Source organism: Acanthochromis polyacanthus, chromosome 21, assembly GCF_021347895.1.
Source record: "Acanthochromis polyacanthus isolate Apoly-LR-REF ecotype Palm Island chromosome 21, KAUST_Apoly_ChrSc, whole genome shotgun sequence".
Taxonomy (NCBI): Eukaryota; Metazoa; Chordata; class Actinopteri; family Pomacentridae; genus Acanthochromis; species Acanthochromis polyacanthus.
In genome coordinates this window covers 26,744,942-26,770,426 of record NC_067133.1, presented here as the reverse complement: position 1 = coordinate 26,770,426, position 25,485 = coordinate 26,744,942, and the positions used below count along the sequence as shown (strand labels likewise).

The 25,485-nt window shown below is 39.7% G+C and overlaps 1 protein-coding gene across 1 annotated transcript; it reads left to right on the top strand.

Annotated features, from left to right (window-relative positions):
* Nucleotides 1–19,796: 19,796 nt before the first annotated feature.
* socs1a (suppressor of cytokine signaling 1a) lies at nucleotides 19,797–23,968 on the top strand. The gene is made up of 2 exons (XM_022214371.2): nucleotides 19,797–20,864; nucleotides 22,458–23,968. Exon 2 carries the CDS (start codon nucleotides 22,515–22,517, stop codon nucleotides 23,220–23,222), a length of 708 nt encoding a protein of 235 aa, XP_022070063.1. The 5' UTR covers nucleotides 19,797–20,864; nucleotides 22,458–22,514; the 3' UTR covers nucleotides 23,223–23,968.
* The last annotated feature ends 1,517 nt before the right edge of the window (nucleotides 23,969–25,485 follow it).

Below are 25,485 nucleotides of genomic sequence, written 5' to 3'. Positions count from 1 at the left end.
TTTCAGCTGTGATTTGTGCGTGACAGTGCCTCAAACTCACGGCAGCATTGTCTAGTGGAAAAGGCTGACTAAATAAGGCTTTTTGTTATCAGTGTTTTTGTTTTTATTGTTGCCCCTCCCCACCATCATGTCTATGCACTGAGTAATCCTAGAGACTCTTTGGCATTAACCAGATAAGACACTCCATCCTACGTGAGCACACCGTTAATGAGCCGTAGCTGTTCTGTCACCACACTCCCTTTGTGTTTTCAAAAGACCAGTTAGTGAATTAATGACTGCAAAAATCAATACTAGAACACAAGCGAAACTACCAAACAGCATTCTTTAGAGATGTGTAAGTGTACTTCGTGTACTTACTGTAAATGGTTTTCCGACATCTTCTCATGAAATGCTAAATTATTGCAGAGAAGTGCCATTTCCCTCTTTTTTTGGTTTTGGATACCCAAATAAACAGTATACTTATGAGCAAACATGGGCAGACGATATCTGACCAATAACGAGCATTGTTTTAGGAACAGTTACTGCTTATTCCCTTTTTAGTTAAATGACCAGCGACATGACGTTGATGTCACTTTCATTTCATCATTTAATTTCTTTGAAAGTGAAAGGTATAATTCCAGGAGCAGCAGATGTACTTTTCTGTGTAGACAGAGTTTCCAGAACATGAGATCATGTAGGCCAACATGGTCAAATGTTAACTGGCTGTAAGTTTGATTGTTAAAATAGATCCACCCCTTAGTTTAATGATGATGCTTGAAGAAATAAGTCACTAAAGTAAAAAAAAAAAATCCTGTGATTCAGGTGTGAAGATCAAAGTAGAGACTTTCATACTGACACAACCTCTTGGGTTATTCGGTGAACATTACCGAGTGTGAGATGCTGCCAGTTTCGACAGAAGGTCACATGACTTCAGCAATGTGGAAAAGGGACGACCACAGAGTTGTGGTGCGTTGGCGTGTCTCTGAGTGTTTAGTTTGTGGGCGTATTTGTGTTTGTATTTGTGTGTGCGTGGGTGTGTGTATGCATCAAAGGGCATGACTGAGACTGTTTAGTGGAAATATTAGAATTACAATCAGTGCTGTGTATGATAAGCATGCAACTGTGTGTGTGTATGTATTCCAGTAAACAGTTTGTTTTTATGGTACCGAGAAGAGGCGGAGACAAGAGTTTGATGGTGCCATTGTCACTCATAAAGCTGTATTATTATATCACATCAATAGAAAGCAAAAGCAACTTTGGTGATAGTGATAATACAATCAGGGCAGGAGTCCATGGATATAACTGGTGAAACTGATTAGATAACTGCAACAGAGGAGATTTACTGGAAACAGGAATCCAGGTTTTGAGTCTTATTTTAATTTCAATTACATTTTTGTTTTTAATAGAACATATGAAATTTGGTCTTTCATATTGTTGCCATGCCGCTAACTCTATCCAGGTTTCTGGTTATTATCAATGTAGAGTTGTATCTTAATTCTGCAACATCTCAGCCATTTGTCTCTCTACCTAATTGGGAACCTGGATAAGATGATTATTCCAGCTCCCATGCTTGATGTAGCATATCTGGGTTTCTCACAAACCTGGATAAAGGCTTGTCCGGGAATTTGAAACCAGGATATGTGCTTACTTGCACAATACATAACCAGGATCCTGAAAATACCACATCATGACAAGTATACTACTGTTTATGTGAACACACACTGTTGTACTCATAGTGCAGTGACAGCAGGTCTTTCTGTTAATGATGATGTGTTCAGGAGTCAGGATCCAATGCAACACACTGTTGATTTAAGGAAGTAGTAGTAGTCACAATACAAGCAGACGAGGCAGGATACAATAAGATATACTTTAATGATTACTCACTGGGGAAATTTACATGTTACGACAGCTGGATACAGATGGGGCATGGACGAAGCCAAACAAGAATTACAAAAGTACAATAAGGCTAGAATGAAATGATAACAAAGGTATAATGCAGACAATGTACAAGGAATAATGAATTTTCATATGGACCATTGGTGTTATAGGTTACTGATAAAATAGAATGAGGGAAATAGAAATTACATTGGCAACACACACCTATAGTAGAGGAAACGGTAGCTGTGGTGTAGTACTAGTGCTGCACTAATACTCCAAATAGAATTCCAGGAGTTTAAAACACAGGAAAATGCAGCTGAATCCATTTGAGGCATACGTCTGTACCTATATACAGCATAAAATGTCATCTCATTTAAACTCGACTGCCACTGCTCCTACTACTCGTGGAAGTCCTGTTCTCGAAGCTCATCAAGCAGCTTGTGGAACTCAGACTGGATCCCCTCCACTGTGTTAACATGCCCATCCTTCAACTTAAATTGTAGTTTGGGGGAAGAACAGGAAGCCAAATCTATGGGGTCAGATGGGCTGAGAGCAATGATTGTGCTGCTATTGCCATGACACTAGTGTGTAATCATCACTCTGTGAGCATTGTCAAGATAGAGTATCCAACTACATCGCAAACTCAGTTTCTAGCTGTTTCCAACGAATGTTCTCCATCAGACACCTCAGGATGATACAGCAAAGTTGGTGGAGTTGGAGAATAACCTTGGTTGCTGCCTGACTGTAGATCTACCTCTAGTCACCAAAGATGATCCCCAACATTGAAAATAAATGCTTACCAGTATTTTAAAAACAGCAGTCAAAAATGCATTTGCCTTCGCTGAGATGTTTCTTAAGAGCGGCAGCTTCAAGAAAACATTTTCAAGGAAGTTAAAATTCAGCCTTGTTAACTTTGCCCAGACATGTTAAAACCAGTCTGAACTGTTGATGTTACATAGTGACAATGCATTTTAAAACAAATCTGCTCAGTATTTCCCTTTGACTCGTGTTTGTTTATTAGTGTGTGAATCCACACCGGTTTGCAAGTTCATGAGGCATAATCAATAAAGCTGCAGCAACAAATGAATATGGCAATATCACAGTCCTGAAAGTTTCCTTTAATAAGGCATGAAGAAGCTTGTCCCTGGTGTTCTGTGCATGTGTTTAGAAAAAGGCTAGAAAAAATGATTTAAAAAAAGAGTTTTGTTTTCCTAACAAATTACAAGCCATCAAAATACAACTCGACAGCTAAAAGTTAGTGAAACACATTTTTTTTATAAAAACGTATTTCCAATAGTCCTTGAAGTAAGCATGTAGAAAAAAAGGCCAATCATTCTTCAGTCTTCTTCAGCGTCACCTATTGCTATGTCAGAATAGTCTGACAGTAAAGGCGAGTACTTTCAGTTTCATATTCCTAGAAACAGCCCATTGACTACTGCAGAGAGAGGACACGTGTAGACTCTATGCATATACATATATATATATATATATATATATATACATATACACATATATAGTGTGTGTATGTATATATAAATGTATACATATATATGTAATTATATAATTTTATATATATATATATATATATATATATACATATATACACACACACACAGAAAACGTGTGTGTGTGTGTGTGTGTGTGTGTGTGTGTGTGTGTACACACTTCGCAACACTTTGTGTGTACATGCAGTGCAGCTGTTTTGATATGCATGTATGACAATCTGTCTTTAAATTGTCGACTGCTTGCATGCCTGATTACAAGTCAGGCTGTGGACGTTAACGACATGCTCTCAACCCTCCTCTTTCATTACTACAGCCTCTTCTTTTCTTTAGCCTGTTTTCCCAGAAACTAGGAGTACGACAGGAAGCTACAAATCACCAGGATTACTTATCTCAACAGAATGAAGAAGTTTACGCGATGAATTGATGAGATGTTTAATTTTCAGTTTCATTATGATGCCTCAATCCTATTTAACATGTCAGCCTTGTTACAGCAGCTGCATGAAAACCTCAAAGCTTTGTATTTCATTAAATAGTTGGATATTCTATCAAATACATTTTCAGATTTTGAGGTTCTGATATTTTAGCAACAAAGAGCACTCCCTGTTTTTTTAATGCTCATGTGGCAGCTAATGCCTCAAACCATCTGGATCTGACTTTATCTTAACAAACATCTGGAGCCTGTAGATGAACAACAAAGTGTTCAGTGGCAGTGTTGTGCACAAGACCATTCACTGACAGACAACTATGGAGGTTTTTGCACATTATCCTCTACCAAACTTGTGTTGTGATTGATATATTCCAGTGACATTTGAACCCTGTTTATAGAAGCAGAACAGGAGGCTAAATTCTAAACAAACTCAGCCGCACTGACACTTATCAGAGGTGAGGCAAGACAAAAACATAATTTACGTCTTCTCCAGATGTTTCCTGGACCTCCTGTAGGATATACATTGTGCATAGGATCTATAGTATTATAAATCAGATGTCAAGTCCATGATTCATTGTTTGCCAAAGAACAACCAGACATGACTAACTCACAGCAGAATGTGGGTGCGATAACAACATTTTGTCTTTCACATGACAGATAACTTAAGGACACTGAAATAACAAATATGACAAAAATGAGGCAATGCATTGTAGTTTTGCAATGTCTGAAAGCTTCCTTCCACATTGAGGGAACACCAGATCCACAAAACATGGTCATGAAAAAAAAATAACTGTATGCTTTACATACCCTTTGCGGATCTGCATGATAGTTTATTGTCACAATAGTTAAGCAGTAGAGTGTGATTGTTTGTCTATATATGTGGCCCTGAGACAGACTGGCGACCTGTCCAGGGTGTCCCCTGCCTTCGCCCGAGTCAGCTGGGATAGACTCCAGCACCCCCCTCGACCCTAGTGAGGATAAAGCGGTATATAGAGAATGGATGGATGGATGGATAGTTAAGCAGTGGAGAAGAATTAGCAGAAAATTAACAGAGAGTTTATCCTCATGAGTTGTCATTGCTTGAATAGTAGATTAATAGTCTAGTGGGGAACTTGAACAACAAGTGTGGAGTGTTCAGAGACTGGGAGCTTTTGGCATCTGACAAGCTGAGTTAATTAGTAGATGTATAATTTAAGCCGCTCTTTTTAGGTCGTATTTCATCTTCTCACCAGAACAAGTAGCAACAGGATGCCACTAATGCAGGCCTTGGTGTGCATGTGTTTGTGTTTTCTTAATAAAATGACGCTTTTCCCATGAACTCTCAGTTATCAGGACAGCACTGGTCAGATCCAGGGAAATTCAGAAACATTGAGGCACATCAATGACATTATAATCCAAAGGTTACACTTTCTGTCATTTATCCAAAGTACAAAGACCTCTGACCAGTTCAGAGTGAAACCAAGAGTCAAAGCAGATTTCTTATCTCTAGTGTGTTACAGACAGTACGACTGCAACGGACAAAATGTGATCGGTCTTGAGTTGTACTTTATGATCACACATCTCATCATTTAGAACACGCAGTCATGCATAGACATGCTGTATATGCAAACAAATGTGCTGATCTTTGCATGTCACTTCTTGTTTCTTCTTATTCTGTGTTTTAGTTGATGGTACAAAGTACATTTACTTGAGTATTACGCTTTAATGCACTTTTGAGGTGCTTGTATTTCACTTTTTTTTTATCCTGCTATATTTTAGAGGCAAACATTGCACTTTTTACTCCACTACATTTATTGAACAACCTCACCAACCCAGATACAGACTCTGGTTGTCACCTACATAACCTCACGGCAAACAGAAAGAAACTCAGGAAGAAGTTCTTCATTCATGCTGTCAGGACTGTGAACGCTGACCTCAGAACTAAGCACTCACACATATGCTCTTATACATAAAAATACATGACTGTAACTCTTGGGTAGTTTCATTTATTTTTATTCCTCATTATGACTATTTTTTTCTCCAGTTTTCAGGAATGTTTTATCACATCTACTTGTTGTTTCTTTGTAGAATCGTCACTTTGAACTTTAAAATCTTGAATCACTTGTGGGAAATAAAAAACTCTAAATAAATCTCCGACGCTCAAAAAAAATTCCAACATTGCCCCAAAGCAAAGCAAACATTTGAGAAATATCTAGAAGAATAAGTAAATGTTTGTGTATCAGAATTAGTTTTTGCTTCTTCCTTCTTCCATGAATTTTCCCACCACTTCCCTGATTTATTTTGAACTGAATGGAGGATGACTACTGTCTGCTTGTGTGGGACTAAAATACCAAAGTGTATTCATCCAGTGTAAAGTTACTGAAACTAGATCCACTTCAGTCAACTGTGGAAATAAATCTGTCGCGACAACAACAAAGGCATCAAGCTGCACGCACACTGATCAGTAGCTCATAATGTTAAATAGAAATACATATCAGCCACAGATATTTTTTCTTATAGGTTTATGAGTGCTTGTTACACTTTATTTCTATTTTTAGGTCTGCCTTCCTTATTTTACTGAAGTTAATTATTGGTTACTCCACCAAGAATGCAGAGGAATTATGTAATGATGGCATCTGTCTGTCTGTCTGTCTGTCTGTCTGTCTGTCTTTCAGCAACATTATTCAAAAAACAGACCAACAGATTTAGATGAAATTTTCAGGGAAGGTCAGAAATGACACAAGGACCAAATGATGACATTTTGGCAGTGATGTGGCTTGTAGTCTGGATCCACTGTATCCATTGCTCGATAGCAGCACGACGTCACTGTAACTGTGACAACAAGTGAACACTATGTCAGCTGCCTGCTGATGATCACATGATTGCAATCCTATTAAAAATCCACCACTGCGGGCTTATCGGGACTTATCCATCAGGAATGATACTTGGAACAGTTGATTAAATTGTGGGGATGTTTCAAAGTCCCTTCAATTCCCGCCGCCCGCTACATATTTAGGTCACACTATTCGGTATCCATACATAATGTACACATGCTAACACACGTCCGTGCTCAGCATAACGTCATTTTGTTTGTGGGTACATCTATATTACATGGTCACATTCTATGTTGCCGTGATTTCTATCATCAATAACTTATAAACAAATGGACATTTCTACAAAAAAAATGCTGCATTTCTGACGATGCTATATGGTAGCATGGAGTACTGCACTCTCTGATTGCTTTTCTAGTTTTAAATGCAGGAACTTTGCTTGGAGACATTTACAATGAGGTATTGAACTTTTACAGAAATAAAGACCTAAAAAAATCTGCCAATACTTTAGGAGATAAAAGATCAAATTTCCCATTTAATGGTGCTAAGTGAGACTCAGCTTTAATTGTTCCCTGACTCTCACATGAGAGTTCAGCTTTAAAAATCCCAGAAAGGCCCAGTGAGGGTATTTTCCCCTGTGAGATGCAGATGCCAGTTGACTGAATTAAAACAATCACAGTAAAATAATGTTTAGTTTGGCCTCTCAACAGGCTTGCAGTTTTCCACTTTGTTCCACTTGTCACTATGTACTTCTCTTTGCCAGTCGCATGGACTGTTTAGATTCAGAAATCTCCAAAAGGACCAAAAGTTGAACTTTGCCAGCAGCTGAAAGCACTTTTCTGAAATGGTGCTGGCACCACATTATCAAGTAGTCATAAAAACCTTAATCATCGGCTGTGTATTTCCAGAGGATCTTTCTTCAGAATTTCAATATAACGAAGAGGAAGCTCCCATCAAACTTTAACCAGCACAGCTGTCAGGCTGGTTTTCTTAGAGTCACTTTGGTTTATCAAGAAAACCTGTTGTTTCACTTGCTGTGACAGTATTCCTGTAAATCTGTTCTGTTTTTTTTTTTTTTTAAATTGCTGAATCACCTATGCATTTTAAGAGAATGGCCATGCCTGGAACTCCGGTGTCATGGTTTTTAAGGGCTCAAGTGGATTAATAGTCAGAGACTCTCATGACGTGGTTGGCTTGAACATGAGTCCTTGAGCAGAACAATGAATCTATTCTAGAACAATTTCTTTATATTTATGCCACTGAGGTTTTTTTTTTTTTAAACATGCATGTGGAACAAAGTAGAATTGTTCTGAGTACATAGAAAACAAAAACTTTTCAGTTGTTGAAAAAAGATGAATGAGCAGGGTAATCAAACGGAAGATCAATATACCTGAAGTTATCCATAAAACTTCTGTCTTATTATGAATACAAGTTTGTTATTATGCAGTACAGATGAATATGTTCTCGAAACAGTGGTGACTGAATTGGTGTAGTAACTCAACATCAATATCTAGAGGGCACAGAAATTTTACTTTTTCTTCCTTATCTTTTCACATCTGCCAGCTTTTTAAAATCTACTGTTGGGATTCAAACCGAAGATTTCCTGTTTACTACAAAGGCACTTTAGCCAACTAAGTCATAGTGCTTATATGTGTGCTGATTCAGTTTGAAGTCATCAGACACACACTGGTACTTTTTTTGTTTCATTGTTGAGAGTGTGCCTGCTATATCTTTTTGGGGGGTTTTCACTGTCTGTAGTAATAAGCACAAACTCAGACTGTCAATATGTCTAGCGAGATTGTGGGTCAACAACTACACACCATAGTACAGCTTTGTGAGTGCTGAGTGGTGGGGAAAGGCCAGACAATCCCTTGTGATGGATGACATGGTCGGTTTGGTGGATCTGTGCTGTTACCGTTAGGGCGAGGCCGCCTCTGCAGACTGTCAGTCTGGAGATTAGGTGTAGCTGTCTTAAACGAATCCAGATGAGTGCAATTTGTTGTCTTGATTGTAGCCCATTTTGTTGTCGAGCACTTGTTGTTATGGAATTGTTACTTTGTTTCTGTTGCGGTTGAATTTATGTAACGTTTGCTACCGATGGTAGTAAGTGAAACTAATTTCTAAGGAGCCTGGAAAAGTACTCAGTGGAGTTAAAAAAAAAAAAAAAAGGCTAAAGCCAAAATAATGAAATTCACAGATTTAGCAGAATAATGGTTTCAAAGTTGACACTTAATATGCATTTTTTTGGCCTCTTGACATAAACTTGGATTTAACATTTAACATTCTGGAATGTTTCCCAGGAACATCTGGGATTTTTGAAACACAATTTTTACTTTCACATTTAGCTTGACTTCACATAATCTAGACTGCACAGCAGATCTGCAGAATTTATCTGCATCTGTCAAATGTCCCAGTGAGTTTCTAGGGAAAAAAAACAACAACTCCTTACTATAAACAGCAAGGATTCAATGAAATGCAGCTTCTCATTTCTCTGCAACTGCACTTCCACTTTCATCCCAAACCATTTTTGTTATGAGAGATGAATACAGGAACTACTGGATCATAATTACTTGTCTTGGAATTTCAGCCAGGTGCTGCCCAAGGCCTGTCAGTTCTTGTCTGCTCTCAAAACAACAATTCTGTACATTAAAATTTAGAGAGAGAAAAAAAGCACAGGTCAAGGTTACAACACCCTGAGTGTGAGTTCTATATTAAGGTTTAGATCTGCTCACCAAAGGAGCTGGAAAAAACAAAATGGATAATTATTAACTTTTTATGGCAGTTTTCAGTGTCCAACAAAGTGCATAATACAGAAGATTTACCTTACAGTAACACAAATCTTTTTCCTCATTGTTTGCACAGTAATATCCAGACTTGATAATTTTCCTGAATTACTCAATTTCCTTGTGGAGAATACATTACGCACCATCTTCAACAAACTTCCCTGCTTTTGTTTATATTACATCATCATCGTTTTTAAAAAATCACATTAATGTGCTGCGAGTTCACTGTCTTTAGTTTCTTTTTTCTGCTGAATTTACTTGAAGCTACCTTTCCTTCTTGTAAACGTTCAAAGGTGAAGCAAAATGAAACTGTGAGGCTCAGATGAACACCCAACAATAAAGATTTTATGTCCCTTTTAGGATTATGTGCTTTATGGCTTACCACACCAGGGCACACAAGGACACACTGGTAGAACACAAAGGTTTCACAGCAGGTTTTATTGTCTCTGTGTGTACTTTGTAATGTTGACAATGCCAGCAGGAGCCATTCATCTCTTATCAAACAAACAGAATATCAGTGATCCTTATGACTGAAAGGTGAATTCAAATGGTATGTTTCAGATTTACTGTTCCTTTCTCTCACCGTTCCCTCTTTCCACTCATCTTCCCTCATGTCTTCCTTTTTACCAGAACACACTGGAAGAGTTGATCAGTGTGAGTCACTTGGTTTGTTTGCCATTAGCAGCAGCAGGCGGAGTATGAACACTAGATTAGTTTACAGCACACACACAGAACAAACAGCGAGGAGAGCTTCACGTGAGGTTTGCTGAATTTGACCGTGCACTGGATAGGAATCACTTTAAAGAATTTCCCTTGGGAATAATAAATAAAGTATTATCTTGCTTTATCTTATCTCACTTATCTCGCTGAGATAACATACATAAAAGTGAAGCTACAGCAAAGCTGAAAGTGTTAACGAGAACAAGTGAAAAATAACAATAATACAAGCTGAAGTACATTTTCAGCTCATGCTCATATTGAAAGTACAATCTGCTATGTGGCAATGACAGGTACTGTGAGATGAGTTCGCCTTCCTGGAACCTTTGCTATGGCTTTGCAATGACTAGATTAGGAAATATGGAGCATGTAAAAAGTTTTTACTCCCTTTGAAAGTTTTCCCCTGTTATTACTTTTTAGTATTGAATCATGGTCAATTGAATTTGGCGTTTTTGGAAAGAAATTTCAAAATAAGAGCCTTTAATGTTGAAGCAGCATGTTTTTGGATTGTGTGATGAAGCTGGATCACCTGGAGAAAACCCACACATGCACAGGGAGAACATTCAAACTCCATGCACAAAGATCCCGGGAAGACGGGGATGCAAATCTGGGATCTTCTAACTGCAAGGCAAAAGTGCTAACCACCAATCCAATGTGCAGCCCTGAAGTGAAGACTGATTTTTACTAAGTAATGTCACTTAAATAAAACTTTGAAAAGTAAATAAGTGATTGCATGAACATCAAATTCAGCGCAGGTGTAGCCGATCGATGGTAGAAGTCCCACAGTCAGTAACATGGAGATCATCTGAGAGAGACAGACATTGAATATGTCTGAGTGATTGGAGTACAAAGACACCTGAGGTCCACCTGAGTCATTATTCCTGGGCAGAAACCTAAAACAATTCTTTGTAAAGGTTATTGGAAAGCATAATTGTGGTGAGTAAGTCTTGAAGGACAGGTAAATCTACAATTGAGAAATGGAAGAAATAAGGTTCATGAGTACATCCGCTAAAAGAAGGAAGTTTTTAACCTTCCTGTTATGTTTGTTTATCAGGAACAGCAGTAATGGTCCTGGGTCAGTTTGGATTAAATTATCCAGAAGTGTCAGAAAACAAAAAAGCATCTCATTGTTTTGTCTGTGTAGGTTCTCATTCATCCAGGTCATGGTTATCCAAAGTTGTTTAAATTAATCCACTGGACTTTAAGTAAGTTCCTTGAAGATGCTTCACTTCTCATCCAAAAGGCTTCTTCAGTTCTGGTGGTGGTTGGTGTTGCCTCAGCTTTTAAACCTCTGTGAGGTGTGTCCAGGCTATTATTCCAACGACCAATACCATGACTCGTCTGACTACTCAACGATGATATCGGTGGGGGTCGTTGAAATGCACAGATGTCACTGAGCCCTCGTGTTCTATTCAATTCAATTCAATTCAATTTTATTTATATAGCGTCAATTACAGTCAAATCGTCTCAAGACGCTTTACAGAACCCATATGCCTGACCCCCAGAGCAAGCCCAAAGGCGACAGTGGCAAGGAAAAACACCCTTTTAACAGGGAAGAAACCTCGAGCAGAACCCGGCTCTAAATAGGGGGGACCCATCTGCCTGCTGGCCGGGCGGGTTGAGAAGGACAGAAGAGGGCAAGGGGGAGGGATGGGAGAAGAGGGAGGGGTGAGAAAGCAAGGAAAACACAACACACATTTGGATACATGCATGACAGGATATGTGACACAGACAAAGTATAAGCTAACATTGAAAACTGACTCATAGTTTACTCTTATGATGTACGGCTCTGACATTAAACATACTCCTTATATAGCTAGCAGTAAAATTCAAACAGTATGTAAGTTAGCATAACAGTATATTGAAGGCGATGCAGAGTTGACTCGTGGAAAAAGGGAATTGGAAGCAGAGGGCTGGTGGAAGGTCAGTAGCAGCATCCCACAGTGGACATGGTGGAGACTGGACCAGCTGGTGGAACATCGACCGCAGATCTGAAGCATCCAGCTCTGGGACCAGGGACACTCGGAGAAATAGCACAGGGGGAAACAGAGTGAATGTACTGCAATAACGGTATACATATTAAATGTAAAGGTAGATAGAGAAGGGCTCAGTGCGTCAAGAGAAGTCCCCCAGCAGCCTAGGCCTATAGCAGCATGACTAGGGGCAGAACGAAGGGACGTCCAAGAGGGGGTCAGCTGTACAATGAAGACACAAGCCGAACCTCTGTGGGTCACCCAGTCAGCCCCAACTATAAGATTTGTCAAAAAGGAACGCTTTAAGCCTGGTCTTAAAAATAGAGAGGGTGTCTGCCTCCCGAACCCAAACTGGGAGCAGGTTCCACAGGAGAGGCGCCTGATAACTGAAGGCTCTGCCTCCCATTCTACTTTTAGAAATTCTAGGAACAACAAGTAAGCCTGCAGTTTGAGAGCGAAGAGTTCTACTAGGATAATAAGGTACTATCAGATCTTTAAGATATGATGGAGATTGGTTATTAAGAGCTTTATATGTCAGAAGAAGGATTTTAAATTCTATTCTGGATTTAACAGGAAGCCAGTGAAGAGAAGCAAGTATAGGGGAAATATGATCTCTTTTGCTAACTCCTGTCAGTACTCTCGCAGCAGCGTTTTGGATCAACTGTAGATGTTTGAGAGAGCTATTTGGACAACCCGATAATAAGGAATTGCAAGGGAATTGAATTCTAATGGTGGTCATTAGCATGAGTCTGGTGAGTAGTTCTTTTGTTTATGTTTGAAAGGACCTGATTGTAAATCGGCGAAAGATGATGTCGCAGACCACCCCCCTGTTCAGAGATATCTTCCCTACTTTGACATGAATGGCTTCTTTCACTCCTCTCTCAAACCATCTGTCCTCCCTGTCCAAAATCTGAACATCTCATTGTTTATATCTCATTGTTAACTCCATTACTAACCATTTCTATTTTTAGTGCAGTGGTGTTCTCTATCTCACAGATCATGGTTCAATGGGCATACCCACGTGGACAAAATTGTTGGTACCCCTCAGTTAAAGAAGGAAAAACCCACAATTCTCACTGAAATCACTTGAAACTCACAAAAGTAACAATAAATAAAAATTTATTGAAAATTAAATAATCAAAAACAGCCATTACTTTTGAATTGTTGATTAACATAATTATTTAAAAAAAAAAAAACTAATGAAACAGGCCTGGACAAAAATGATGGTACCTCTATAAAAGATTGAAAACTATTTGACCAGAGTGACATGATTAACTCAGGTGTGTCATTTAATTGACATCACAGGTGTTTCCAAACTCATAATCAGTCAGTCTGCCTATTTAAAGGGACACAAGTAGTCACCCTGCTGTTTGGTGAAAAGGTGTGTACCACACTGAACATGGACAACAGAAAGCGAAGGAGAGAATTGTCCCAGGACATCCGAAAAAAAAAATTATAGACAAACATCTTAAAGGTAAAGGCTATAAGACCATCTCTAAACAGCTTGAAGTTCCTGTGACAACAGTGGCTCATATTATTCAGAAGTTCAAGACCCACGGGACAGTAGCCAACCTCCCTGGACGTGGCCGCAAGAGGAAAATTGATGACAAATTGAAGAGACGGATCGTTGGAATTGTATCCAAAGAGCCCAGAGCAACCTCCAAAGAAATTAAAGGTGAACTCCAAGGCCAAGGTACATCAGTGTCAGATCGCACCATCCGTCGTTGTTTGAGCCAAAGTGGACTTCATGGGAGACGACCAAGGAGGACACCACTGCTGAAAAAAACTCATAAAAAAGCCAGACTGGAATTTGCAAAAATGCATGTTGACAAGCCACAAAGCTTCTGGGAGAATGTCCTTTGGACAGATGAGACCAAACTGGAGCTTTTTGGTAAGGCACATCAACTCTATGTTCATAGACTCAAAAACCAAGTATACGAAGAAAAGAACACTGTCCCTACGGTGAAACATGGAGGAGGCTCAGTAATGTTTTGGGGCTGCTTTGCTGCATCTGGCACAGGGTGTCTTGAAAGTGTGCAAGGTACGATGAAATCTGAAGACTATCAAGGCATTCTGGAGAGAAATGTGCCGCCTAGTGTCAGAAAGCTTGGTCTCAGTCGCAGGTCATGGGTCTTCCAACAGGACAACGATCCAAAACACACAGCCAAAAACACCCAAGAATGGCTGAGAGAAAAGCGTTGGACTATTCTAAAGTGGCCTTCTATGAGCCCAGATCTGAATCCCATTGAACATATGTGGAAGGAGCTGAAACATGCCATTTGGAGAAGACACCCATCAAACCTGAGACAACTGGAGCTGTTTGCTCATGAGGAGTGGGCCAAAATACCTGTTGACAGCTGCAGAACGCTCATTGACAAATACAGAAATCGTTTAATTGCAGTGATTGCCTCAAAAGGTTGTGCAACAAAATATTAAGTTATGGGTACCATCATTTTTGTCCAGCCCTGTTTCATTAGTTTGTTTTTTTAAATAATTATGTTAATCAACAATTCAAAAGTGATGGCTGATTTTGATTATTTAATTTTCAATAAATTTTTATTTATTGTTACTTTTGTGAGTTTCAAGTGATTTCAGTGAGAATTGTGGGTTTTTCCTTCTTTAACTGAGGGGTACCAACAATTTTGTCCACGTGTGTAATTCATTCAGTTTCATAAAAATGTATATTCAGATTTTTTATACAGTATGTAAATTGGAATGACATACATATAAAATGCAATCATTTTACAGAACATTTCAAATTTATTTTACATTTTGAATTTTTTCTTCTTATGGACTGATGTTGATAAATTAACTCATTTTGTTTAGGGTCAAATTGACCTGTTGACTTAAAATCAAGACAAATGAGTCATGAGGATTTCACTCCAGACACATTGTGACATGGTATATAGCCCTGCCTGTCTCTGCATCCCCCAGATTGGCTACTGATTCCTCCTTTGATTTACCGACCCCAGTCAGGATGAGGACCCTCAATGCATTTTATCTGGCACCTTCAACTTCTCCCCCAAAACACACCTTCCTTCTAGATGGTCCATTTCAAGTCATTTTCTGTACTGAGTTGAGCATGGCCACCTCAAAAGCTGACTTGATGTCTTGTCACACCAGTCACTGCCATCCTCGTGGGCACTGGCACTGTCTTTACAATGTTTTCTGCAGACACCTTTGCCTGACGTATTTCTGGGGGAGAAAACCATAGCATTTTACTATTTTTTGATGTGACTGTCTTGCTTGGAGGAATACGAATTGTAGTTTCCCCATCTGGTTCATCATCAGAACCATCAGACTCAGAGTTGACCTCAAGATAGCAGTGGCGGTCCGTGATCAAAATTACCGAGGAAGCCAGTGTGAACAACAAATTAGATTCGGTGTTTTAACTGTTATTTTCATGTGAACAAATCAGCCTACTGTTACAGTACCTTTATTCTACCGACTTCTCATTCATTTCAGTGAAAAAAAAGAGGTTAAGTGCTCCAGGGGTTGTTCAGGGAGCCGGTAGACCGGTCAAATAGGAGACATGGCCAGCAGAAAAGCCGGTTAAGCTTGGCACTTCCCGTTAGCCACTCGTTTCTGGCATAGTTAGCTTCACAAAAAGAGCGAGCTTTTCCATTAGCTCTACACTTAGTTAGATTGAGCTTTGGAGTTGGCCTACCGTCCCTTTTGACTTGTAGTTGAACTTCAAAAGGAAGTTTTGTGAAGTCATTTTTTACAAGAAACTCAAGGTCCCTGTCACCACCTATTCTCTGGCTAGCTTGACGGCTATACTTGCTGTGTGGGCTTGCTGGCGCCGGATGGGACAGCTGCATTAGTGTGGGTATTGTTCATCACAGTTTGTGATTGGTTGGAAGCCAGATTTGATCTGGCCTCCCTTATGTTTTTTTTAATGATGCATCGACCATTAAGCGATGAGCCTTGCTTCAATCTGATTGGCTAATACGGGCTGTTTTTTTCTCTAAGGGAGGCAAGGCGAAGCTGGCCTCTGAACAGACAGACAGCGCAGAGGGCATCAGAGACGTAGTGTAATGCACAAAAAGAGCTTGACAAGAGGGGCGCTGTTTTGCTCCTCACAAAGCAGAAATGCCTGATGTAGTGTTTTGACAACAAGGAATGACAAAAATATAAAACATAAAATACATAGTGGTGAAGATTATTTATATTTTTTCTTTCTTGCATATTTTTTGGGGAAGCCAGGCTTCCCTTGGCCTCCGTGAAAAACCGCCACTGCAAGATAGTCCCCGACGCAGCGGTTATGGGTTTGAGTCCAGCTTATGGCAATTTACTGCATGTCATTCCCCATTCTTCTACCTATGCTTCAGTCAAATGGAAAAAAAATCCTCTCTGATGATACCAACATTGAACTTTTTAGCAATCAGGCTAAACACTATGTTTAATGAACACAATGCACATCATTCCTAACTGTGATGTATGGCCGTGGCATCATTGTGATGTGGGGATGCTTCTAAGCAGCAGGCCCTGGAAGGCTTGTAGAGGTAGAGGGTAAAATGAATGCTGTAGAACAACCTGATGCAGTCTGCAGGAGTTCTGTGCCTTTTTCAAGCAAACATACAGCCAAAGTTGCACAGAAATGGTTTAAAGACAACAAGGTAAATGTTCTCGAATGCCTGAGTCGGAGCCCAGACCTCAATCAAATGATGAGTTCATAGCTGGACCTGAAAAGGGCTGTGCACTCACAATCCTGTTCCAGCATGACAGAGCTAGAGCAGTTTAACAAAGAAGAACTGGGTGAATGTTGTAAAACAAAACAAAAGCAATAGCAGCAAAACTGCATGGAAAAATCACATGCAAATATAGTTATGCAAGATAGGAGGCTGAAAGTGGACAAATATTTAATGCTGATAGCACAATCGGGAAAAATAGCCATCGTATCACAGTCTCAGACAGTATTAAACATAGCAGAGAAAGAACAGTTGTACAACATGAATGTTAAATAACAATGCACAGCAACACAACTGAAAATGTGGAAATGATTACTGCAGTCAAAGAACAAGAAAAAGACAAAGATAATTCTAAACCTTTGAGGTATGTTGCACACAAAGAAGTGCAGATTTTTCTTTGTAGATGGGTGGAATGAGGCTGGAAGCAACAATGAGCCACAGGAATACAAAAGTTTCATTTTTCCTGACACAAAGCCACAGAGACGACACACCCACAAAGATGCACGGAGTCTGTTAATGATCTCCTGTCTGCTGTTCAAACCAATGACACCTGAAACTATGTGAAAAAACTACCTGACCTTTTGATTGCTGTAAACTGTTGGTATGCAGGACAAGTCGATGCACTGAAAGTTCAATAGTTACTAATATCTCTCCAGATCTCAAGTGAAAATCTCCGGAGTGCATGTGCTGCGACTTGTTTAGGTTCATCTGCTGATGTCCTTGGATGTGCATGCGAAAAGACAGACTCCAACAAAACTACTATTCTACTGCATATGGCTCTTGCACAACTCGAGGGAGTAAAATAGGTTTTCCCTACGCTGCATTTTTCATCCAGCTGCTATCTGTCATTGAAGCCTGCAAACTCTCCTGCAGGAGTAAAGAGAAAAACAACACGCTTTAGCAATTAGATTTAAATCCAACACAACTTTCAGGAAATGAAATTGATCCCAGAATTTACTTGGAAATAAACCATGCAATGAATGCCTCTTCTGTCTGCATTCCTACATGCAAATGCATTCACAACAGTCTACAAGGATCTGTGATTAGACCCACAGACACTCTGACAAGTCAGCTGTGTCTCAATCTCTTGCTTCTTTCACTGTTTCGCTGAAATGAAACTTATGGAACATGCACGCACACAAACAAACATTGCGTGCACATTAAGCTACATGCAAGTCACATGTTTGCATGGGTACACTGTTTCAAAACAGTGTTGCAAAAAGAAAGAGAAGTCTGTGATTTACATCTGCAGCACATACGGGAAATTTAAGACAGACACACAAGCAGAGCCTGCTGAGGCTTGCATCCATCGCTACAATCAGAGTGTGTTTCTGATTATGCTTGATTCTTTAGCCAATTATTATCTTAACTACACAGAGGAGAGCCAAAAGAGCAGCCAAGCAGCGCTCCTCCACTCCCTGCACTCTGTCTTTCTGTTTCTTTATTTGGGTCAGTCTGCAGGGATCCTACTGCATGCTCTATTTTTGCATTGCAATCATTACGCTTATGAACCCAGTAACAATAAAAATAGATTTGATCCTGCTTCTTAGCATCATCAGTTATCATCCACAAAACACACAACTTATAAGCAAAGTATTTATTTACCCAGGGAAGCGTTAGAAACTTTGCAGCGACACTGTTTCACGCTGACAACCGAAAAAACAAAGCAGATGCTGTTGGTGATGCCTTGAATTGTGGAAATTGAAATATGTATGCATGTTACTCGTGCTTTTTGCTGTTTTCTGCTGTGGAGCAAACACAGATGAGTGATACACGATGCAGCTAAAGCCCGTGAGTTTAATTTAAGCCTACAGAGTGGATTTAATTAGAGCCATTAGATATGCATAATGGAACTACTATGCTAGTTTGAGTTCTAGTTGACGAAGAGTAGTGCTGTTAAACTGAAACTTACCATGACATAAAGACAACATGACCTCACACAGCTTTTTTATAGTAAGAATCTCCACTGCTGCCTGTCTTTGTCTTTATATACAATCCCTGCTGACCCCGAGTCTTTCCTTAACTTTCGGTTTAGGCTCTTCTGCAGCCTGACTCTATTACCATTTTGGGTTTGAAACATGAGACTCTGCAGCCACAGTTGCCAGCAGCAGTCTTTCATTCTCTATCTTGTAAAACTGGGACTACAGTAGGAAGAAAGAAAAAACACACACTTCTCCAATTGTGTAAGCCAGAATGATGCCACAAATATGAGTTTGTTTTAGGGCAAGACGATGTTTTCATGTGTGGAGGCAAAAAGCTGAATCAAAAACTGCAGAAGGGGAGCTTTTATGCAGAACTTTGTGCTTCTTTATGCCACTTTGTCATAACATAAGCTTGTAAAGTTTGAATGTGCAAACATATACTGTACAGATGAGCTCATGGTACACTTTGCGATGTCATTTTACAGTCTATTGTACAGCCGCATGGCGGATCAGTGAATCAAATCACTGATGATGTCATGCACAAACATCTGCCAAAATGCGGTACAGCTGCATTGCAAGCAGCTGCATATACCCAACATCCAAATACTGCAGCGAGAAGAAGTCTGGAAAGAGTCCTACTCAGTCCTTGATTCGATTAAATTCAGTCAGATTCCTCAGAAGTGGGTTTCGCTTCACAAGCCAACTCAGTTTCACATCACATGGAAAGAAAGTACCACGCATGCCCTTTGAATAAAGTTAAAGTGGAATTTAGTTAGAAAAAAACAATCCAACATTTCTTATTTTGTTTGTCTCCTGTCATTTGGATGATATAATTAGAAATCATCAAAATAGCCCAGACTTCATGACTGCAGACTGATAGGACTCACTGTGAAACAGTTGGCAGTTGGTGGAAACTAAGTGGCCTCAGAGTCTGACTGGGTAATGTTGTTGCTGATAAGTCGTGCAAAACAGCAACCACAGCTATGAACGACACTATGACATGCAATCTGAATGCCATTAATGCTACATATTGTCAAATTGATATTATTAATATTTTTACAAAGTAGGGATCACGATTTTTAAAAAAGCCTCAGTGTGGCTTCAAAGAAATCGAGTTCTGAAAGTTCTAAGTTCCAAAATAGCGAAATGACTGTTAGTATGTCTCAATATGAGTATTTCTTAGATGAAGAGATGAATCACCCTTAAATGTGAAAGCCGTGTCATGCCTTTTCTGCAGAAGCGCCTATTATTGACAACAAGGAAGAAGTGCAGCAGGAGAACTGGTGTGATTCGCAACTGATTTTCTCACTACTGCTTTTTGGAAAATACACATTTATATTTAACCAATAAGAACCCATGGTGACACCAGTGTAACAAGCACTTTGAGTGCCCCCGTCTCTTCCTTGTAAAGCTTTATGTCTGACCTTAACTCATTAAGTCCTGTAAGGAAAAATGGGTCTGGGTTCTTAAGGGATAATTTAATAATAACAACTGAAAGATCCTCTACAGGACTTGATTAGAAATGCGTGTTTTGCCACCACAGAGTTTTGACATGATGAAAAAGAAGATCATTATCCTAACAATTATCATTATGTAGGGGGGGACACACACACTCTAATCAGAAGTTTCATCTTTGCAAAATCTAATGTTAAAATTTCATATCTGATGTAAACTGCTAAGTGCAGGGTTACATCAAGTACATCGTGTTTTTGCATTCATGTGTCATAATATATTCAATAAATCTACTGAACAGTCTCCACCATACGAAAGAAGTTCGGGAAGTTAAACCAAGCAGAGCATTCAATAAATGCTATCATTACTCGAATCCTGTCACCTGTCTTTCTGTAAACGCAGTCATGTGGGTTTGCGGTTTTCTTTAACTGCGCTCAGTTTCACTTTCATTTCATGGAAACGGCTCGCTCCACCTTCTGAAACGACTGTGCATATAAATGAAGCCAGAGAGGTGTTTATCTCCTCACACACTGACGATCTGACAGCTGGAAGTCACAGCCAGCGGGTTTAGAAGAACCAGGTTACCCCCGGGCTTTCTCATGCTCCTCTACCCCGGCAGACTGCGTCGCTCCTCGGATTAGCTGCTGCAGGAGAGCCACTGGTAGTCTTCGCTGCGTTTTGCACAGTGGGATTTACAAACAAACGCCGCCGTTGTTAGAACAAAACGGTGAGATTCTTTTCAAACCTGACTCCTACTTTACTGCTGGACTGTTCTTCAATCGTGGATGTTTATTTTATCATTATTATTTCTGATGCTAAGCTGTAATCCGAGCTCACGTTTCGCAGAGCTTTAGCACACTGTAAAAAAAGTCTGCTTTGTAATGATATTCTGTCTGTTTTGTTAAATAACAGATGATAACTAGTAAACCAACAGTAATTGTTTACATGTTGACTCAAAAAAGGACAAAACTGTTGTCATCTCCACAATAAAACAAAAATTAATTAGTGCTTTTACAATGCTCGACCATAAAACTACATTTTAAAAGAAATGCATTTAAATCAGCTAACAGTATCATTACAAATATTTGCAAGTATTTTCAAGTGGTTTGAAATAAACTTAAATGATGATGATGAAAACTTAAATGATGATGATCATAATGATGATGATAATAACAATAATAATAATAATAATTTATAATAACATAAATTTAACCTCATCTCCACATCATTAACATTTTTTTTAACAATATATGAACCTAAAATTACAATTTCACTGTTGATTTGGTAAAAAGTATTAGTATTTCACATGTAATTGTCAATATTTTACATTTTTAACATTTTCTGGCATCTTTGTTGCTAGATTTTCACCTTTTTTTCTTACATATTTATTTTTCTTAAAGATTTTTTTTTTTTTAAATTTCTCGTTTTTTTTTACAGTGTAGCCGGTTTAAAAAGCAAATAGGTTTTCATTCTTTCACTGCTTTGGCCACTGTCCAGGTGTGAAATGGTTCACTTTTATCAGGCTGTGCACTCTAAACAGTCTTGTGATGTTAAACATATTTTAAAATTAGAACTATAACTACAATTTTAATTTTATCCATCTAAATGCCTTGAACACGTGATTAGGATTGTCTGGGGCTTATGATTTTAAAAAAATAAAATAAAAAAATGGCAGGAGAGTCATCTCTTGTTAATCATTACCCTTTCCTGGAATTCGGTGTGACTTTGATCAGGTTGTAGCTCAGGTTTTGTATCAGTCATAGCAAACCAGAAAGAAGAAAAAAGATGAATCACACACAGGGCAGGCCTGCTGCTTTGTGTAACTTCTATTATTTAATTGATTCATTCATTCATTTACGTAGATAGTTTAGTATTTCAAAGTATTTTCAATTTCCATCAATAATCTGTTTTGGATTTTCAAAATGTTTGATTTCAACCTGATGTTTGAGTCCTGAAGGAGGAGCTTTTGAAAGGAAAATGCCGCTAAAACCACTGTAAACTTTTGGATGTGTGTGCGGCTAGACAGTGTACAGTAATCTGTCTGTGGCTGACATCACCTAAACCGCAGATTCCAGTCATATCAGACAACTTAGTGGAAACTGTAATACATTTCTAAACTATACTCAGAATCCACACAGACACACAGTCAGGGAAGTTTCTTTTTGGAGCAACAGGTCTTACATGGTCCGAGACTTTTAAGGTTGTAAATAGTTACACTTGCTGCCACAGTTTTTGTTCTGGAATATGCTTGTTTAAGTGGTTGTAAAAGCAGCACTGGTTTCAATATAATAACCCATTCTTCTTCTTCTGTGTCTCTCAGGATGTCAGTGTGGTGGTCAGAGATGGGAGAGGGTTTGGGGCCTCTCTCCCCTGTAGGATGGTAGCCGACAGCACAGTGGAAGGCCATGACAAGACGCACTCTTCAAGCTCATCATCCTCGTCCTCGTCCTCATCCTCATCATCATCCTTCTCCTCATCCTCATCCTTGTCTTCATCATCCTCTCTGTCCTCCTCGTCATCGCTTCGTCCAGAGTCGGAGCAGCTTCGGGGTCAAGCCGGTCCGAGCCCGAACCCGAACCCGAGAACGGTCCCGTCCGTGTATCTGACTCACTTCCGGACTTTCTCCAGCAAGGAGGACTGTAAGATCATCACCGACACAGCGACGAAGCTCGAGCGCTGCGGCTTCTACTGGGGTCCTCTGGGAGTGGAGGACGCCCACCGCATGCTGAAGGACGCTCCTCTGGGAAGCTTCCTCATCCGCGACAGCCGACAGAAGGACGTCTTCTTCACGCTGTCCTACCACGCCAAGAGCGGGCCGGTCAGCGTGCGCATCGAGTACAAGCGGCAAAAGTTCTCACTGGCGGGCAACGAGCGCTCCTTCCCGACGCTCTTTGCCCTCTTGGAGCATTACAGCAACTCTCCCAAGAAGAGCCTGAGCGTCCCGTACAGGAAATGGGAGCCGACGCTGCAGGAGATGTGCAGGAGGCGCATCATGGAGCTGTGTGGAGGAGCGGACCAGGTTTCAGAGCTGCCACTCACACACGTGGTCCGAGGTTTCCTGATGGAATTCCCTTACAAACTGTGACCATCTTGCCTTATAAAATCCTGACAGTATTGATTTTAATGACAGGAAGGCAGCTTTTACCAAGTAACTGTGAACTGGAGGGGTTGGTAAAGCCTGTCCATCATGTTTGGGAGTCTGCGTCACCGTGGTTACAGATAAAATCAACCTTTGAGCTGAAACAGTTTCTGATGAGACATTGTCACCACAGTTATACACCAGCAGTCTCCAGCTGGACAGGGTTGTTGGATGATATAACAACATACATTACCTCAAGAGACTCAACCCCCACTTGCACATGGACAAAAGAAATCTTGAGGAAATATAAGAAGTTGGCTGCATTAAGAGTGAACTACAGACACAATAGAGCTTTTACAGAAATAAAAGAACTGACCGGGTCAACTGAGACGGTTCCTCTGGAAACTGTTGGGCCCGTAGGATGGACTTTTAGATACATGGAATCGTGGTGGAGAGTACGGCTCAAACCACCACAGACCAGGGAGATTTATTTTTGTAGCAAAACTGAAATACTCTAATATTGTGGAATGTTTACATCAAACATGAATGTCTGTCCGCACTGAAGGCTCTAACATGTCATGAGCTGTGAAGTCTGATATCTAATTGTACTGTATTTAGAGGTATCTCACCTCTAGTTCAACTGTCTCTGCCAGGCAGACAATATGTGATATCTGATTCAGTTTGTCATGACTGACAAACTGTATTTTTTATTTTTTGACTATTCTATTTTAATAAAAATGTGTTTAAACTTACTTTCTTGCCTCTTGATATTTATTTGATTGGTTCTTGAGTGTGGTATTTCTGTTCCTCGTGCTTTATGAGCTGTAGGAGTGTTTTTTATGCAGTGGGTGGAGCGACTGGGAAGGACAAAAACACACCCTCATACTTTGTCTGCGCCCCGTCACAATAGGACAGACAGACTGACAGGAAGCGTGGAAGGCAGTGTACAGTATCGTCGCCACAGTGATTCATCTCTGTAGGGCAAAGTGACAAGTGGGTGAGGTTACTTTGGTAGTAAATGGATTGCTACTCACAGACTTACCAGAAACAGGGGCCAATGCAGATTAAAATTTCCTCAAGAGGAAGTGGGAAATTTTTTGGGTTAGTGGTTAGACATGCTACATCAAGGTCAGAGTTGGAGATCTAGTTCACAAGTTCTTACTGATGAACTTATTTTACATCGCGCATAGATAAAATGTATGTAAATAAGTGGAATGGATTTAAAAATCGGTATCTAGTGCAGAGAATATTCAATCAATAACATTAAAACTTAAGTTATCTTTAGGTATCCTTTAATATGGCATTTTGTCTGAACTAAATAAACTTAGTGCCATCAGCTCTCATGTGCAGCTGTACTGAGAGTAAACTGAAATAAATACATTAAACAAATAATAATTTTGTACCAGCAATCCTCTCTTTTCTCACTTACATTAGTATTTTGCCATGATCTATTTTTATATTCTTTATCACTCCCATTTCTAACAAACTGTTATGTGTTACTACGTCGGTCCATTTTGTGTTTAAAAAAGAGCAACACGATCCTTTTCTGTGAGCGTGCAAGAAAACTGTGGTTATCAATGGAAGCTTGTAATCACTCTCGTGATAGTTCTTATCTCTGACTGGGGTTTTAGGTTTTGTTGAGCTGGCTTACACTAAGAAAGCCCGGCTTTCTAAAACTCGCATTCTCGTTCAGCCCTCAGGAGAGTAAACCTAATCTGAATGATTTGTTGTGCACAGTCATTCATTGTTACTGTCACAATGGACCAGAGCCCAGCTGAAAACTCCTCCTCAGCCTATTCATGTCTTTATTAGAAACAAAAGTCTGACTACTATGAAACACAGTAAGGAGAGAGAATTATTTTGCATTTTTTTCACAGAATCTCAGCATTCATCGGTACTAAAGGTTATGGCAGACACTCAAGAATTTTCCATCACGTTTGAACTTTGGCTGAAGGATTCACAAAGCAGTGCCACTTCTTACAAAAGACAGAAGGTTCTCGAGTATATGGTGTAACCTTTCAGACTAAACTGAACACTGACTCTGTGTAGGATGTGTAAGTTGTTTGGTTTAGCTTGTTTAAAGCAGAGAATCCAGGTTTAGTCCTGTAGGTGCCAAACAACAATGACGAGGCTTCCCAGCCTCTTTACAAGAATAGCACCAGCGTGACTGTTATTTTTGCTGTTCTTGTTACTCCAGTCATTCGGCCTTGTGCCAGGTTAACCGTCACTCTCTGGTCTTCCTGCTTTTTAGTGCACACAGTGTGTGTGA